The sequence below is a fragment of the Rutilus rutilus genome (assembly GCF_951802725.1).
Source record: "Rutilus rutilus genome assembly, chromosome: 1".
Lineage (NCBI taxonomy): Eukaryota > Metazoa > Chordata > Actinopteri > Cypriniformes > Leuciscidae > Rutilus > Rutilus rutilus.
This window is the reverse complement of record NC_140209.1, coordinates 17,466,627-17,482,541: the sequence shown is the minus strand read 5'-3', so window position 1 is coordinate 17,482,541 and position 15,915 is coordinate 17,466,627. Positions and strand designations below refer to the sequence as shown.

General features: G+C 38.3%; 2 protein-coding genes across 6 annotated transcripts in view; one reads left to right on the top strand and one right to left on the bottom strand.

Annotated features, from left to right (window-relative positions):
- Positions 1-5,680: 5,680 nt before the first annotated feature.
- LOC311290919 (uncharacterized protein) lies at positions 5,681-15,161 on the bottom strand. Of its 4 annotated transcripts, none has more exons than XM_084409685.1 (12): positions 13,356-15,143; positions 11,590-11,707; positions 11,325-11,362; positions 11,137-11,285; positions 10,756-11,032; positions 9,719-9,896; positions 9,527-9,603; positions 9,252-9,432; positions 8,757-9,005; positions 8,479-8,650; positions 8,248-8,396; positions 5,681-6,253 (listed from the first exon to the last, which is right to left on the bottom strand). In XM_084409685.1, exons 1-12 carry the CDS (start codon positions 13,638-13,640, stop codon positions 6,096-6,098), a joined length of 2,031 nt encoding a protein of 676 aa, XP_084265811.1. In that variant the 5' UTR covers positions 13,641-15,143; the 3' UTR covers positions 5,681-6,095. The 4 variants fall into 4 exon arrangements, with proteins under 4 accessions (XP_084265811.1, XP_084265812.1, XP_084265813.1 ...); XM_084409686.1 differs by having other exon boundaries at positions 11,137-11,362; positions 13,356-13,445; positions 15,088-15,129; XM_084409687.1 differs by having other exon boundaries at positions 11,137-11,362; positions 15,088-15,161.
- Positions 15,162-15,350: 189 nt separating this feature from the next.
- Positions 15,351-15,915, top strand: part of LOC311291374 (uncharacterized protein) — a 668,579-nt gene continuing 668,014 nt past the window's right edge. For both annotated transcript variants that reach the window (XM_084410362.1, XM_084410361.1), the window contains exon 1: positions 15,351-15,444. The gene's annotated coding sequence lies outside the window, so the exon portion shown is untranslated. The remainder of the gene's footprint in view (positions 15,445-15,915) is intronic.

Sequence of the window (15,915 nt, the reverse complement as noted above, 5' to 3'; positions counted from 1 at the left end):
GGCTACTAGGCTATTTGTTTTGCTTTACTCTTTATTCATTTAGTATATTTATTCAGTTATTCATCATCTTCCGTCCTTCGCACTACTTGTGTAGCGCACGCATTCTCAGACCTGTCACCTGTCACTCATCATCGTAGGGGAGGTTTGGAATCATTCCCGCGTTACAATCATCAGCCAATCAAGGTGGTCACTTCAGTCAAGCTCGTGCATGAGTAATGACGTCATCCATAGCAACGAAGACTCTATAGTTTAGGAGTTGTCATTTTTCTTTACTAAGAGTAGGTCTGAAAGGCGTTGTGTATAACTTTTAAGAGAAAACTCCTAGCTAAAATCTTTTAGTGCGATTTAGGAGTACTCCTAGTGGTAAGATAAAATGCTTTGTGAATACGGCCCCAGATGTCTTAAAGGGCACCTATTATGCCCTTTTTTACAAGATGTAATATTGGTCTCGGGTGTCCCCAGAATGTATTTGTGAAGTTTCAGCACAAAATACCCCACAGTTAATTTATTATAACCATTTGAAAATGTCATTTTTGGGGTCTGTTTTAAAAAGAGCTGTTTTGGTGTGTACCACCTTAAATGTAAATGAGCTGCATATTCCCGCCCTGCCTTTGGATGAGGGCGTAACTTGCATACCTATGGCAATAAACAGTCGGTAGAAGCAGAATGGCTGAGAGTGACAGACCCGCTGTTTTGTATGGCATTCAGCCGTACATGTTTGAACCGGAATCAGACCCAGATGATGAAGAGACTCCGGCAGAAGAAACACAAATGAGAATGGATCAGGACGTCTCGGAATGGTTATTTGATACATTTATGTACTTATAGAGTTTTAATCGTGTCCCCTTTGCAATAGACTATGTGCACGTTAGCATATGCTACTTCCGGCTGCGAAACCGATAGGGGGTGTCTAGTTTCCGGTAGCCTGATGGACGACGTAGAGGATGTATATTTCTCCAGATGTCTTGGACATTTGCCGAATATTACAGTCGATGATGTTCATTGACTGGTTAGTGATTTTTCTCCAGCTCCCCAGAGCAAGAGAGAGAAGGGGTTTAAACATTACATCTCTCAGTATTTGCATAATTTTGAAGGTAAGTCACAACAACATCCATGCTACGTGCTCAAGCTATGCTATCTGGTAACTGTTATGTTATCTCTCTAGTAAATGCCACTCCATCTGAAAGCAGGTGAAGGCGATTTACTACTAATCAAGGAACCGGCTTTACTGACGAGAGGCGCATATCAATGTCATGCGATATATCGCCCAGCCCTAATAGACATATGACAGAAATAAAGTCAGTCTGGTTAGTAATAAGGGAAGCTGGTAATGCTGTTTGTGGAGTTGTTTAATCCTCCTCTGCTGAGATCTTCACAGATTTAATGTCTTTTTATCTTCATCTGATTTAATTTAAGGCTGTGGCTGAAGTCAGTTGTAGTTCTTGTGTTTCTCTTTCCTTCAGTGATTCTGCTTGTTAACAACAACAGGTGTTCATCACTAATGCTCAGTCATCACTCAATTGATCACTTAATTGTCTCATTAACTTTAACACTGCTTCAGTGTTACTTTAACACCATGTAGAGTGGGACCATATGTGCTCTGAGCAGTGTTAATTTAACACTGGGGAATTTACTGTGTACATTATAAAAGTTGAAATCATGCGTTAGTTAGTTCCCGAACAGTTTGTGTTAGCCATTGTTTTGTTTATGATGTTCGGAGGCTATGTTGTTGACAACCACTCCTACACGTCATACAGGGAGTAAAGGTATCCGACGTTGGTTCCTTCGTTATTAAGTTAGGCTGTTTTCACACATATTTCTAGACAGGTCTCCCTTGCAAAATAGGTTCTAACCCCAATGGCTTCTCCTGGTTAAAGGGTATAATATAATAATTAATAATAATAATAATAATAATTAATAATTAGTAGCCTAAAAACTTCCGTCTAGTTGTCATGGATACGCAACGCTCCACTCTGTAAAGCGACTGCTTGGGTGCAGTCTTGAGGTTACCCTGGAATTGGCCCAGAAGATTGAATGTGCTACGCGAGAGCAGAGTTTGTGTGCCGATTGGTACACTGTACGGAAACCACGGGTGACTGCATCTCGTTTTAGAGAGATCTGCCATGTGGGCAAGGCCTCTGAAGAGGGACTTGCTGAACACATTCTAAGAGGTACTCATCAGACAGGGCCTATGAAGAGGGGTTTGGAATTGGAGGCAGATGCGATCTGGGAATATTGCCAGATAAAACGTGTGAACCACTACAAATGTGGGTTTGTGGTACAACCGGATGCACCATGGATTGGTGCCTCACCAGATGGGGTTGTTTTTGACCCCTTGGAGCAGCCTCAGTTTGGCCTTGTGGAAATAAAATGTCCAAACATTCCAAATTATGTAGACACACCTTATCTCAAGGTCATCAATGGGTCATTGCAGCTCAAACCAACTCATGCCTATAATTGGCAAGTTCAGGGCCAACTACTTGTCACCGGTATGAGTTGGTGCGAATATGTCGTCTCCGCTCAAGATGATGTTTTCATACAAAGAATACAGAGGGATGAGAGTGTGATGGAAAAAATGAAGCGTGGGATAGATAAGTTCTACTTTCATGTGTACTGAGTTTTGGGCGCGTTTTTACAGAAGACTCCTTTAAATCTGTTATTATCTTGCATAATTACCTTGATCATTTCTCATATTATAAATGTTCATTTGTGCCTTTGTATGCATTGTTATTGAAGGGCAGTGACACTTTCATGTTAACCATTTATGAAATTGAAGTTTGTCAAATACATTTCACTTGAAATCTATTATGTGTTTTTGCTTTCTGAAGAACAGAGAAATGGTCTTTGCATTTTTACAAAATCTATCAAATCAAATCAAATCAAAATGTATAGCACCTTACAACAACGCTCAGGTTGACCAAAGTGCTTTACAACTGTGAAACCCACAAAAACAGATAATACAGAACAATACAGAGCAAGAATTACACACACACACACACACACACACACACACACACACACACACACACACACACACACACATATATATATATATATATATATGTGTGTGTGTGTATATATATAGATAAAAAACATGTCAAAACCATATAATAACTAAATTATTAAAATATAAAACACCTTAAGATAAGTGCTAAAAAAATCAAAAAGCCAGTTTAAATAAATGGGTCTTCTAAAAAAAATCTATCACAGTCAACAGGAAGCACACAGAACAAAGTTGTAGACAACACTGTAAAAGTAAAGCAGTTTTATTTGCAGAGTAACAGCAAATAATTTCCAAAACTGTATGAGTATTGTTAAACATCCTGTGATGTGTTATTGGCCTTTATTTTGCCAGGAGAGTGTGGTGTCAAAGTTCATTATAGAATGGATTAGGAAATCCGGCCACCAGAAAATCAGACCATCCATTTCTTGACCAGGGGTCCGGACTAATAATTAGTGAGGAGACATGCAACAATAAAAAATTGGTTTATATTCCCACAAATGGAGAGAGGGATGACCGTGTCAAAAAGTTTGTTCTCTTTGACCCTCCTAATGAGCCTCTCGACGTGGACTCTCAGACGTGCAATGGCCTGGGTTTTAAGGACGTCCACCTCTGACATTTGATCCTGTTTGGACATAAAAGCTGGGCGATGCATTTTCCCGGAAACTAGCTCATCTATCAGAAACCCCTTGTCTACCATAACTTCCATGTCGGGTGTGCCCGACATGGTGCCGACACAAATGTCAATGCTCCATGGGGGGACATGCCAATAAGCGCTTTGAATGTACAGTGCGACTTGTATGTGGAAAATACCTCACTTTGGAGCAGAAGGGAGGTAGGGGTTTGGCACCTCATTTCTGTGCAGTCAAGGATGACCTGGGTGTTTTCATAAGTCCCATGGAAATCTGTGGGGCAGTTTGCTCTCACTGATCCGCTTGTCATCCATATCGAGAGAGATCCAAGTAAAGTATATAGAAAGTTGGACCACGTCACAACTATTCGACTGTAGCTCTGTGGATGTTGAACTTGTGAGCAAGTTCCCTTTGTGTACAGCCGGTTGATAGATAGTTAAGGAAGAGGAAGAGCTCGTCAATTGGCAGCAATTACTGGGGAAAATAGTTACTGTATTATTAATAGATAGAAACACTATACAACAAAGATAAAATACACAAACTAAGGTGATTAAACTATGCAGTGCATGTGGGGGTGTATGTAATCTAAAAATTGGAAACTTTCATCAATGATTTAACTGGTGGTAAAGAGTAAGCTGCCTATAGCAGGCCAGCGTGGAGCTGAGCAGCCAAAGGAGCAGAGCAACAAAAGCAGGTAGTCGCTTGCACAGACAACAAGAGTGCCAGAGCAAGCAAAAAACAAAACACAGCTAACAAGCTGGTAGTATATGTTTATTGTAGAACTTACTGTTGATCTGTTCATAGGGCTCTCAGTGGATGTACTGGTAGAACGGTTCTTCTGACCACTGGTGACTCTCACCATTCTGCTCGTTGCCTCTTGGATTAGATTCCAAAAGGCCATGATATGCTCATATGATGGAAATCTGCATACAAACAGCACATATCATATAGTTTTTCTATTGATGGCATTCAGATTACATCAAAACATTCTCAAGTTGTGAACATGGAATCTAGCGTTGTTTTCTCTAGATCTGTTAATTATATTTCCTTCATTATATTTTATTCTTCTTTACTGAAACCCACAAAGTCACAATCCACACACATCAGACACTCACCACACACGCATTGTATGAAACCGCAAAAATCCATACTAGCCAAACTATTATACAGCTATCGTGAAACTTTAAAGCTAATCACATCACCGGCTGCTGATGATAAGTTTTTTATTGCCTCGTCAGCGGAGATGAGGCTGACTTTGTTGGAAGGGACAGATCTGTCCCGTGACATGTATGTATATATTCATAAAATATGTATTATTTACAGAACAAAGAAAAGAAAATACACCAAATGTGATGGTGTGAAATCTCTGATTTCTTACCTGGTATAGTACCGAAAGTCATCAGGTGATGTGGCAAACCGCTGCAACCCCAATCTCTCCAAATGATGTGACTCGAGCTGCCTTGTGAGCTCCGTGACACGTAATTTTTTGAAACTACAAACACAAATACTGTGATAGCGTTTGCTACGTACAAACAAAATTATATTTATGCGAGGGACCTGTTGCGTCATGTTTACATTACTTGTCGTACAGGTGCTTATGTGGCAAATGTGAGAAGATGGCTATACAGAACCAGAAAACATATGCTGCAGGGAGATAGAACAGGTATTAATTTATTTACATTTGTAATTGTTGCAAAAAATAATACGTGACATAAAACTGTCTGACGCTATTTGTTGTATCGAAGGTTACAAGACGGATGAAACAACTTCAAGTCACTCCATCATGTATGGTAGACCATCCCGGAATGGATCCAGTTTGTTTCAATGTGTTTTCGTTACAAAACGCTTTTAACATTTACAGGGCTGACTATGGTCCCCTGCGACTTCGTGGAGTACAACAGTGAGTGTTAATGATTAGCACATTTAAGAAAAAATGTCTATTTCTTCTAAATATTACAAATCTTTGAATTTTTAGTCTAATATTTCCCAGGTTATATTCAAAGGAAATTATAGTGAAAACAAAACATATTATAGCTTTAAATAATTTCACAACAACTTGCATATACATATATATATTTTTTTATTTACATTATGTATAAAGACACTGAACTATACAAATAAGTTTAGAAATAAAATAATTTTAATAAAAGGACATTCCTCCAAAAATAAATTGAACCATGATCAATTAAATATCAAATATTTCAACTCCAGACAACAAATGATAGATATTTGAAAGAAAGAAAAAAAAACACAGAAAAATCCTTGAACCCTGTTTTGAGAATGTGCCCGTGTGTGTGCGTTAGTCGTTACAGATTTTTAGCTTATCGGAGTTTTGTGAGCTGGTGCTGGGGTTTCCTTGGACGAAAAGTTTGAGTTGTGATTCCAGCCTGTGTGGTCCTGAGGATTCAAAGAGAGTTTCCTGATGCCCAGGGCACTTATGTAGGTTTTCGACCACCTATTGATTAAACCGAGATACTAGAGATGGCCTCCTCCTTCTCTGGCCGGTCATACTCTGCACACAATGCTGGTGGTTTTGGTATCCTCAAAACATCATCCACATATGGTGCAGGATCCACAAAGACTTTGTCAAATATGAGGTCCAGCAGGTCATCCACATATCCTGTGCAATATAACATTTTATTTTATTTTTAATTAGTAAAATATTGAGTTTTCAAATAGCTTGTAAGAAACAATGCAAAAAAGATATGTACATTTGTATTAAATTTGTTAACCCTTTAGGCGCCAGAGGTTTTTTCCTAAACCGTTCGATTTTGACATCTTAATTTCAAAAGGCTATATCTTAAAAGTGATAAAAGATAGAGACTTTCTGTAAATTAGAGAAATATTAAGGATGACCCAAAGTTTATGTAGGGATTACATTGTCCCATCTAATTTGCATATTATGACGTCATCTGGTGGCGGCCATCATGGATTATAGAATTTTCATGAAAAGTCACGTTTAAATGATAAAATGCAGCACTTCTTTACCCTCAAAATGTCCCTCACCTTCTGTATGCTATATTGCACAATACTGAATGCTCAGGTAAATAGTAAGTAGTAAACAAACTGTAAATCATTACTAATAAATGGTAGAAACAAACCAAATGCATGTAGCGGTTGGCCTTTTGCTGTAGAGATTTTCCATTTACTACATACAGTAGGCACTCTCATTCCATGTATGGGGCACATATTATTCATATGACACACAAAGCCGGCATTCCCATCAGCTTGCGATAGACTATGCGTAATAGCCCCTCTGCCTCGTGTCACACCGCCACGTGTCACACATGAGCAGCGCGGGCGCGGCCAGATCTGCCTCGCGCGTGCGCCGAGTGTGCACAGCTCGGACTACTGTTATTGTCATTGCGACTCCCCACCCTGCCTCCACGTTACCCCCTATCTGTCCTATGAATACTTTGACCTCATATAACATACCCAGTGGCATTAGACAAAGCCTCCACCACAATACTGTCGCCGCGATTGCAGAGAGGCACACGGTTAGAAGACAAAGCTGGCTAGCGCGGTAAGAATCGGTAAAAATCTCCCAAAATGGCTCACTCGCACACTAGCTCCACTTTTGTTTGCACTGATTCAATGCGCTCTAGCTCGAAGATTTTGTATAGAAGCATGACTTTTTTTTTAGTCTGGGATGAAGTATGACATGTCTGCAATCTAGTGGAGGGGAGGTCGAACGAAATTTGACACCCTATTTGACAAAATCGGCCGTTTTATTCAGTGCCGCATCTTGTCGAGTAAACTCGACCATGGCGCCTAGAGGGTTAAAGGGATTGAAATGCTATTTCATGCATACTGAGTTTTTTACACTGTTATAGAGTTGGATTCCCATGCTAAACATGGACAAAGTTTCAAAAATTAAATTGTACATTTGAAGGAGTATTTCTGTGCCAAAAACTGTCCTTCCGGTTTGTCACAAGTTTCGGAAAGTTTTTTTCGAGTATGGGCCTGTGTGATGTCAGATTTTCAGAATTTCCTTATATGGGTCCTAAGGGCACTTCTCCCGGAAAGGCGCGGGCGCATCCGTAGACCAGAGAGAGAAGAGAGCCAAAGCAGTTCGCCCATCAAAGCGCTGTGCTCGGCTTTAGGGAAGTCAATGTCACCAAAGAAGTGTGTTTTTGGTTGCCAGGGCAAGACAACCCTGCACAGATTCCCAAAGAACCCAGCGTTAAGGGACCAGTGGATGGAGTTTGTTTTTCCAGAGCATCAACGGACTGTTTGTTCCCTGCATTTCGACGATGATTGTTTTATAAACAAAGCCCAGATCGACGGATTTGCAGATCGTCTAATGCTTAAGGATCGAGCAGTCACAATGATAAAGGTTCGCGGTCGCAGGTAGTGAGTAAAACTGCTTCAAATGTCTCTGTGTGTTGTTAGCTCGGCGCGTAAGCACAGCTTTAGCTTCGCCCACACGGCACGCCTCCAGCCGCTCGGAAAGACTCGGTACAGCCTATCTTTCTTTTATAAATATAATAAAACTAAAGACTTTTTGAAGATTTGAAGGATGCAATACTACTCTATAGGTACTCAAGATTAACAGGAGATTAAGTGAAAATGAGTGTTTCACCCCCCCTTTAAGTAAACTCATTTTATACATACTGAAGGTTGCTTGTGTCTTCACTTCTCTGACCCGATATTCTCCCTTCTTGGCCTTTGGAAAGGTCACTTTGAACACCGGTCGACCAGCTGCTGTTGTGGCTTGAGGACGCCCGGCATTCTCATTGTAATGTAGTGCAGCCAGGTATAGTCTGTAAGCAATAAATACATGTTCAACATACAATGTCTACAGTGTATGTAAAAGTACATTTATTTTTACAACAATAACATTACCTGCACAACATTCCCAGAAATGTAAAAACCACATTTTTTGGTGTAAACCGTAGTATTACACTGTGGAAAACCTTGACAGAAGAAGTCTGGAAGTGTGGACTTAGCTTGGCAACATCCTTCAAAATTCTCTTGTTGGAGAGAACTCTCTCCAACTTGAAATATGGCAGCGTTCCTAAATTATTGGAAGTATGATATGTAATTTTAAATTAAAAAAAGCCAAGCTATATGATCTGCATACATATTTTTAAAAGTAACTATTGCTTCTTTAGCCTACATACCAGCAGCTAGCCACTTTTTTGTGTCTCGACTTCTCCTTGGTCCATGTAGACATGCTGGAAAATTGCTGTCTTCATGTGTGTGCTTATTTTGCATATGGTTTAGCATAGACGTCCATTTAGCCACTCTTTCAGGTCCACTGCTTGATGATGCAGCAGTCCAAAAGATGTGGTTTTTTATACTATGCAACCATTTACGTATTTTCTCACAACCCTTCAACTTGCACACTTTTTCCAGCTGCTTTGAAATTCCTGGAGATTGCAATTAAATACAAACATGACAACACTCACAATAAGTAGAGCAATGTGTCATAACATATAATGTAATGGTGGTGTTTATATATATATATATATATATATATATATATATATATATATATATATATATATATAAAATAAATGTTCCACTAACACATAATCATCCGCTAATACAGTTTCATCGCAATTATTAGTCTGTAAAAATCTAGAAAATTATATGATGGTAGTAAGGTTATTTACCTTTCTCTACGTGCCAGACATCATAGAATTGGTTGACATTGCGTTCCCTGAGGAATTTTTGTATTTGCGGATGTCGGTCAGTCACAATGCAGTCCAGAGTCACACCACGAGCATCCAAAAAGTCAAGACCTCTCTTCAAACCTTCCTTTTCCATGTGGTAACTTCCTCCCACTTCATTACTCTGACAAGTGATCAAAATACAATTCGTTTTTTGCGTTTAAAATAAAATATACAAGTTTTCCAGGACGTTGCATCAAAGGTTTCTGCTCATTTACCTGGACGAGTTGTACATCAACAACGGTGTTTGTCTCCAGGTCCATCATTGTGTAACTGCCATATTTGGCAGAGTGCCCTTCAAAAACAAACATACATAATCTCTTATTACACAATGTGCCTTGTCTAGAAGATCAAATTCAATTTTTTTATTTCTTTCTAAAAAAACAATGTAAATTTGTCCCACAGTGTACCTGGTGAGTCAGCCCTCATATCTCCTCCAACAATGACCTTTTCCCTTTGAGCCAACAGCTGTAGCATCTCATCCTGCCAGTTTCTCCATTTGGAAACAATAGCAGGCTCAATGCACATTCGTGCATGACGACGAAAGGTGTCGTACTTGAAAAGATGTAACTTCATAGCTGCAAATATCTGACAACAGATGTGACAAAAGTTGGTAAACAGTAAATTAATAAATGAATAAACATAATATTTTTTACATTATAAATGTTTAGTCTCATGTAGGCCATGAGACGGGACCCCAAACACTGATTTCTCATGAGTGAAATTGATCACTGATCTCATCAATCAACACAATCAATCATCCTATCTCAAGGTAAGGTGTTCAGTGACTATAAGAGAGAAAAATGCTTCTATAATCCAAATGGTTTTTGTTTTTGCATTGGAAGAGGCAGTGTCGGGGCTTTAAAATGATGTGTCAACCACCTTTCTAGGCCTCTGGGGCGCTGAGAAACTTTGAGTTGAAAATCGTTTATCGGTCTATTGAACAACAGTTCATGGTGATATGGCTGTTTTGTTTTGTGTTTTGATCCCATGCTTTTTCTGATTTGGACTTTTTCACGGAATTCTACTTGAAAATTTTGTGCAAGTACTTTTCTGGAGGTGTGATAATCAAATGTTTTATGCTGTTTCAGGCTTAGTGGTGGTCCACTTCAACATGGAAAAGGAGAAGGGAATGCAAGAAGACAAGTGTATCATACACCATGCTTCTCTGATACTATACAAATACAATATTTATACAAACTCAATACTCTTACACAAACTCCTATACAGATTTAATTTATCCTTTTTCTTGACATATGTTTGAAAATCGTCCTCCGTAACCAAAAACTACCTTGAATCTAATGCTATCACACATTTTTCAAATACAGGGTCAAATACTTACACAAAAATCACCAGGCGGTTTAATCCCTCAAAATGGTACCGATCAACCCTCTGTCTCACGGCCTAATGTAACTGCAAAGCTATTAATTATTTCATTTACAAATACCTTTTCAATTGTGACAAATGAAGCACCACTGAGATACACAGCAGCAGAAAGGTGAAGGTTTCCAGCTGGAGTACTGCCCAAAATCGGCTGACTGTTCCATTTCCGTGAGAACTGACAATGGTGGCAGAGTTGTTCAACACGTAGAAATGTTCCAATCCTTTGTGATCTTATATGGCAGCTTCTATGACATACCGGGCACACCTCAAACAGTTCCATGATGCAGGTCTCATAGACAATATATTTACAGATGTTTTGAATAGGGCTGGATGCTTGAGCTCTGAAAAAAAACAAAAAAAAACATTAATATATATAAGCACTACATAAAAATTAGATATGCTATAATTAAAACAAACATTTTTCTAAAATATAATATAAACTTACGACAAGTCTTTTGGCTCTGTTATTGATGTGTCTGCCTCTGCAGGATTAAATGTGACATCAGTCTCTCGTGCTGTTAGTATTGAAGAGCATTCCTGTAGGATATCTCCATCTTCCTCAAGGTCCAGACAAGGTCTCTTTGATGAAGTCGTGGAAAACGCAACAGCTGTATGAGAAACTAATTTTGTGCTAACATCAAAACTTGACAATGTTGTCTCTGTCTGGACACCTGGAATATATAATTCAGCAAAGTTTCAGCAAAGATTCACTTTCTCTATCGTGGCTATTCAATTCAATTCAAATTTAATTGTATAGTACTTTTCACAATACATTGTTTTAAAGCAACTTTACAGAAAATGAATTTTGAAATTTACATATAAAAATACAGTTAATACAATTATATAATATTATATTGCATACTATATAATATAAATATAGTTAAAAACATCAACATACTGATACTCCTGTGGTGTGTTTGAAGCATTGACAGTTGTGTACCAACACTGCATAGCTGTGATGTTTCTGTCTGCACGCCAATATCCCTCGTTCTACAGCTTCGTGTCGATGTGCTGGCCTTTGTATAAACATAGCAATTTTGATGTCTTGTCTTTACAGAAAACATACACAGTTTTTAATACAATATCTTTAAAAAAATAAAATAAACGTGTGGTTACACACTAGGGGTGTAACGATATTCAAACCGAATCGAAAAAACGCGATACAACAGCCACGGTTCGAACCGCGATACTCTCATGTCGAACCGAACGCGCCCCGCCGTGATTTGTGTGATCGATCACGCTCGGGAGTTTATACGCACTTCAGGATGGCAACTCCGCGGCATATTGAGATTGAAGACCCTCCGGTCACAACCACTGACTGATACAACAGCAATAGCAGCAGTGCTGATCACGACACTTGAGAATGATCACCGACACCTGTCATCATCCAATATGATGACATATCAAAGCTTTTTTTAATCATCGTTTTGAGACAAATCATTGTTTGATTTGCGAACATAATCCTCTGCCGCCTGGTCGCTTCCGCTTCAAGCCGGGAGTCGTCTCGCGCCAACGGTTAATTCCTTTTCACTGTCCACGTTTTGATTTCGGCAAATCAATTTTGGCGAATGCAAACAACGTGATTATTGTTCATGAGTCCAACATCCAGCCACGCAAGAAAACATGTAATCTACCTGAGGGAATAATATGCTCACAAAACATTTCTGATTATTATTAATGTTTAAAGCTGTTTTTCCCCCAAGATTCTTTGAAGAATGTAGGTTAAAGATCATAAGAGATTTATTTGAAATAGAAAGCTTGTATAACACTATAAATGTAATGTCACTTTTGATAAATGTAATGCATCCTCCTTGCTGAATAAAAGTAGGCAATTACTTTCTTTAATTTCTTTCCCAAAAAAAAAAAAAAATCTTACTAACCTCAAACTTTTGAACTGTAGGCCTATGTATAATGTTAAAAAAGCTTTCTATTTCAGATAAATGCTGTTATTTTTAATGGTGGTTTGTTTGTAATGTGACATTTTGTTTGTATGACATTACAATTATTTTTAGAATTAAATTGTACATAGGCTAAATAGGTTAAGCAATGCAAATGTGTTTGCCTGATAACATTTTAATACTTAACTGTCTGCAGACACTGAAATGATGTACATTGTGCGATAGGCTACAGTACAAATAGTTTGAGTGTCCCTTGTTTTCCTATAAAGAACCACGATTGTCCCGCATTTTACTTTTCTGAAGTTGGCAACCCTACTCAGGTGTGCAGTTTATTCTGACTAGTCAGTGGAGGCATTTATTTCATTTGAGTTAACTCAGGTGTGCTAACTGCTCTAAAGAAAACATGAAGCCACTGTATAAAGTTAAGTTAATAAAGTTAAAGTTAATAAGTTAAATTATTATTGTTGTTGTTGTTGTTTTTATTAAGTTAAAAGTTAATCTAGTGTTATTATGGCTGGTGCCCTGCCATGAACCCTGCCCCCACAGCAAACAGAACCGAACCGAACCGAGACTCCAAAACCGTGATATGAACCGAACCGTGGCATTGGTGTATCGTTACACCCCTATTACAAACTATACAAACAAGGTTTAAATTATATACACAGACATCCTACGACGACGACAACAACTTTAGACGCATTTGTTGTTGAACTGGCTGACATTGATTGAAATGACTATTTGCTCAAAAATCATAAAATACACTTACTTCTTCTGGAGGTGACGTTGGCTCGCGAACAGTAGGCAACGATCCACACTTGAGGATTAACTTTGAAGCAAGACCTGCTTTGAATTGACCCTCGTTCACAAAACAGTCAGTCAGAAAATGATTCGCGCAAACATAAACGTATTTTGGAAGTTTAAGTGGCGCCTTTCCTTCGTAAATAAAATCCATCCACTGCGTTTTCAGTGGCTCTGATGTCGGCAGTAAGTGAAAACTACTATGTACATTATTACATCCCACAACAGAACACTTATGTTTCTTAGAAGACATTACCGGCTGTCGTTGAAACAATGGAGGATGGTGTACAGATCACCGAGGGCGGGGTCTATGCCAAAACCACAGTGTCAATCAAACCACGTTGGTGGGGCTTAGCGCAATTCTACGTCACAGTGAGAGCAATCTTAGAACAGCTCGTTCTGAGACAGTGCTTATGATTTATTGAGATTGTAAAAAAAACACTGGGTGGATTTTTATCATTCTAGGGTGGTTTTGCTCACACACTGCCAACACACATTTATGTTCAAACACCATGTAAAAGTGAATTTTGCATAATAGGTGTCCTTTAACAAATGTCAGTTAGTGTTGGGCAAACATGAACGTGACAGCGCAGCCAGAGAGCAGAGCAAAACAAAACTCTACGTTCGTTCTACGTCACGACGCTTCCTACGCTACGTCCTACGCCAGCATCCATCTCCGTGAACGCGTGTTGACCACTACCGGAAGCCTTTAAATGGATAGTTCACCCACAAAAAAAATCTCATTATTTACGCGCTCTAATGTTGTTCCAAACCTGTATTAATTTCCTTCTAATATTTTCTAATATTTTTCTAATATTACTATTTTGAAGAATGTGGCTATCCAAACAGTAGCTGGTCCCCATTGACTTCCATAGGAGAAAAATATACTATGGTAGTCACTGGGGTACATCAACTCTGTTTGGTTACCCACATCCTTTCAAATAACTTTTATTTTCAACAGAAGAAAGAAACTTATTCGAGTTTAAAACAACTTGAGAGAGTCAATTATGATAATTAAAATTTTTAGGAGAACTCCTTTAATGTTAATAAAACAACAAAAATGCAAAGAGAAAATCACTCACTGCTCTTGACTGATAACTTTAATAGTAGCTTTAATAAGTATCAATGTATAATTTATACAGTGAAGTCTGTTTTATTTTCATATTTGTTCATTTAATTACTTCAATGCTACTGTTAAATACACCTACTGTAGTTGAAAACAAATCACTGTTTATTTAATTTGTATATTAAGTTGTGTATGTGTAATATGTGTCTGTGATATTAATATTTAATAACAAAGAAAATAATGACAAATATTTTTATCTTCGCCCCTGTCTGCCATTCTTTTTTATTTTATATTTTGTTACCTAAGGCTTTATTTTTTAAATATGGACATTAGTTTGGCTGTAATGCTCAGTCACAAAATAGTAAAACCAACATAAAAAAGAATCGTGATAATAAAATCGTGAATCGTGATTTTCCTGAAAAAAATCGTGATATTATATTTTTGCCATATCGCCCACCCCCAGATGTAGTTTATTTCATTGTGAGAAAATCACAGATCGGAATATCTTCAAAAGAATCGCACAGTGAAATAGAATCAAACGGAATAACAGAGAAAAGTGTCACATTCCAGCTCAGATGACGGCTTCAGCCAGCCGCAAACATAATCTATATCACCTTTTAGCTTAGGATGTTACCTTTTAAAATGAGACCATTTTCACGTTTCTGTGAGCTTTCGTTGGTAAGAAAAAACTTTTCGAATGAACTGAGAGGAAACGCGCTCTGTGCGCATTTACACAATCTCTAAACCATCTTCACCACGCGCGAGCCTTTACTAAGGACAATCCTTTTTAATACAGATCTTACCGGAACTAAGCTCGCGTCACATATCAGACGGACCTCTCACAGGCTTAGATATTGACCGCATGAGGTCAAGAATCTGGAAGCGCCGATCACTTCCGGGTAAAGCGCGAGATCTCTGTTGACAGAAGCCGCCGCGAGTTTGCGTGTGTTGTTTCAGAAGTGGGAGTAAGTCACACATGTGCAAGTCACAAGTAAGTCTCAAGTCTTAACCTTCAAATCTCAAGCAAGTCCAAGTCAATTTTGTGAAAAGCAAGTCAAGTCTCTGCTTTATGTCAAGCAATTAAAGTCGAGTCGTAGCTTGGGTTAAGCAAGTCACTGGCAAGTCATACAAATGTTTGACGATTTAACTGAATTTATATATTAAAATAAGATAAAACTGTAGTAGTTACGGACTATGGGATTTTTATTTGCAACAAAAAAATTGCAATATGCATTTCTACTCAAAAGGACTCCACATAGCCTACAGTTGAGTCGTTAATACAATAAAAATCTAAAAATAAATAAAATGTAAAACTACTAAGCCTAAAATGTAACTGAAATTAGGCCAACATAAAAGCATGCAAAATATTGAAACAGCTGCTGTACCTAAATATGCCTCAGACATTGCAGAAGTTAAAACGTATTAATCAGTGCAAGTATAATGGTTTCTATACCACCAAATG